The sequence below is a fragment of the Eucalyptus grandis genome, chromosome 11 (assembly GCF_016545825.1).
Source record: "Eucalyptus grandis isolate ANBG69807.140 chromosome 11, ASM1654582v1, whole genome shotgun sequence".
NCBI lineage: Eukaryota > Viridiplantae > Streptophyta > Magnoliopsida > Myrtales > Myrtaceae > Eucalyptus > Eucalyptus grandis.
Window position 1 is genome coordinate 29,233,955 of NC_052622.1, and position 3,018 is coordinate 29,236,972.

A 3,018-nucleotide genomic window follows, 5' to 3' on the forward strand; every position below is an offset into this window, starting at 1 on the left:
TTATATCTTTATTAAAGACCAGTACGTGCAAATCCACCTCTTATACTTGTCAAACGATAGATGTGATCTATTCCAAATCTATTTTAATCATTTTTTTTTATACCGAGATCCACTCTGGCACATCTTACGGGTGCTCACGGCCCCCGCCGAACACCAGCCGGGACTATACCTCGAGGAGAACTAGCACAAGACCCTACCACCTATGACCCCTTTACTTAAGTCGTAATCAACCAGTTGGGAAATTGAAACCAAGATCTTATGGTCGACTAACCCCTAACCAATTGGGCTGCCAAGCTGGACACTGGCTAGCAAAGACCAGCGACTATACGTCGATAGGAGCTAGCACGGGACCCTACCACCCATGGCCCCCTACTTAAGTTGCAATCAACCAGTTGAGGAATCGAAGCCAAAACCTCAAGGTCGACTAAGTTCTAAGTAACTGGGTTGCCTACGGGTAAGTTATTTTAATCAAATTTTCATACAATATAAATCTCATTAATCATACATTATCAAATTTTTACATGACACATACACGTTCCAATCCATATTACTAAAATACATCTATGTTTAATCAAATTTAGAAAAATTTAAATCTAATTGAAAAAAAAAAACGAGTTCAAAATTAAGTGAGAATAAAAAAATTGAAGAAAATTCATAAAAATAAGTTGAATTCAAATATGTTATAAACTCATTTGATACTTATATTACTATTGGTTTTATAATTTTAAATTTATTTATAATTCATTTAATGAATATGATTAACCTATGAAATAACTTAACTTATCAAATATGGTCTATATGTCCATTTTGGTAGTTTCACCCGTCGCCCGTCACATCGGCTCTGGCCACGTCATCCCTGTCCATGTCCTACCCTACCCCACATTTTAAATCAATCCTCGAGACGACCTACGAGGCTTTGACCGTCCGATTTCTTTAACCGGACGACTTGGCGCAGCGGACGGCTCAGATCGCCCAGAGAGGAAGCGTCCGGGTGAAGTCGAAAAACAACCACGCTGCACGGCACGGGATTCATAGCTCCACTGTTTGGCCGCCACGCCACCAATCCGAGGTTCGTTTTGCCGCGTACAGTTTAATTAACGCCAATTTCTTTTACTCAACAAGAGCGAGAACGTTAAACAAAAAAAAAAAACAAAAAAAAAATCCACAAAAAAAAGAATATCCGTTTATTCGTTTATCTCGTGCGCACAAACAGACGGCCGCTCATGGATTGGTCGAACCCAACCGATCGGCACATCACGGCGGTGCCAACGGAGGTGGTCGCCGCCACCCCGGCCGCCGCATGAGCGAAGGTGCTCGCCGGCGACGGGTTCGTCGTCCGACGGAACGGCCCGACCCACTTGTTCTGCATGTACCGGTTCTTCCTCCACGGGGGCAGAGAGAGGCCTCTGCTCTTGAGGGACCGCCTCGCCCCGTCGCACATCGCCCTCACGATCCTCTTCAGATCCTCGATTCTGCCGACGAAAACCCTCGGGACTCGCTGCAACAGCCGCGTGTACTCCGGCGCCGGCCGCGCGATCGCGAACTGGCCGTCGAAGTCGACGTCGACGAAGTACCGGCTCGGGCTGCCGCCCGCGGACGGCTCCGGCCGGACCACGTCGATGAACTCGTAGCTCCCGGCGGTGAGGCCGCCGGAGGAGTCCCACTTCGTCTTGCAGATGGCCGCATTGTACCCGATCTCCCTCAGGTACGACATCACGTTGCGCCTCAGCGCGGGCTTGTTCGACCTCAGGCCTGAAAACACCTCAATCGCTTTCGAGACGTGACTCAGGAGGAGGCTCCGGTACGAATCCGCGTTGCGGGCGAGCGCCTGCTCGAGGGCGCACTCGATCGCGTCCGTCCAGTCGGCGGCCGAGTCGGCTCGGTCCGAGTCGGAGTCGCAGTCGCTGGGGGACCGGCACGCGGCGGGGTCGTCCGGCTCGACCTCGAGAAAGCCGTGGACGAGCTCGGAGAGGCAGGGGGAGTCGTCCTCGCCGTCGTGCTCGCTCCCGCTGCTGTCGGCGCTGAGGCGGCGGAGATCGGCGCCGACGAGCCGAGCCCTGGCCTGGGCGTCGAGCAGGTCGCTGCCCCGCTTCGCTCTGACGAAACCCACCATTGCAGCAACGCACAGTCCGAGTCGCGAATGCTCAAAACTCCACCGTCGGTGCCGCTCACTTTCAGATTGATTTCAGAGTGCCGATTGCTGATGCTCGTCGTCGTCGTCGTCACCGGAATCGAGAGCCGTCCATGGAGAAACGACGGAGCGAAGGAGGAGGGACTATATAGGAGGAGCAGGTGAGGAGGATTAAGGAGAATGGCTTTGATGGAGGATTTGTCGAGGAATATTCGAGTGGAAGTGCGGTTCAGGACTTCAAGACCCGTGGCTTTTTAGCTTCTTAAGGCTTAACTGATTTTTTTTTTTTTTTAAATTATTCTATCTCAACGACAAACCCTGAAACTCAGTTCGCGAAATTTCACATGAAATCACATCGATCATGAAAATTTATACGAAAAACAATAATGTATTGAACAATTTGAGCTAATCAATTTTGACTTTAAATTACTAAGATGGACACATGTTATCAATGTATGGGGGGTTTAAAGATTGCGAATAACCACATCATGACATTTTGGTTAGGTTCAATTTTAAAATTGATGAGCTCGTACGTTATTTTCCCCATCAATGCAGTAAAAGAAGAGGAAGCGTAGGACCCGACGGGAGGGGAATATGCGGGTAGGATCCGGAGCGAAGTGGAGGGTGGAGATGCCGGGGGGGCATATCCAGCGGCACCTGGATTATTCGGGAGGGCCGGGTAGCTGGTGGGTGACGTGGACGGTCGGGAGTCGGTGGCTCGTGAACCGCGATGGGGGCACGTGGGTGGGGGCGAGGGCGCGGACCACCGTGCGTGCGAGCGGAGGGGCGGGATTGGGAAGGGGGTTTTGCCTCTTGGAGTTTGGGAAAGGTGAGAGATAGAGGGAGAGAGAGAGACATCGTCAATTTGAATGGACATGACCCGAAAC

At 50.9% G+C, this 3,018-nt stretch overlaps 1 protein-coding gene across 1 annotated transcript; it reads right to left on the bottom strand.

The window, feature by feature from the left end:
- Positions 1-1,089: 1,089 nt before the first annotated feature.
- LOC104425692 lies at positions 1,090-2,368 on the bottom strand. The gene has a single exon (XM_010038462.3). The coding sequence runs from the start codon at positions 2,111-2,113 to the stop codon at positions 1,193-1,195; it is 921 nt and encodes a 306-aa protein (XP_010036764.2). The 5' UTR covers positions 2,114-2,368; the 3' UTR covers positions 1,090-1,192.
- Between the last annotated feature and the right edge of the window lie 650 nt (positions 2,369-3,018).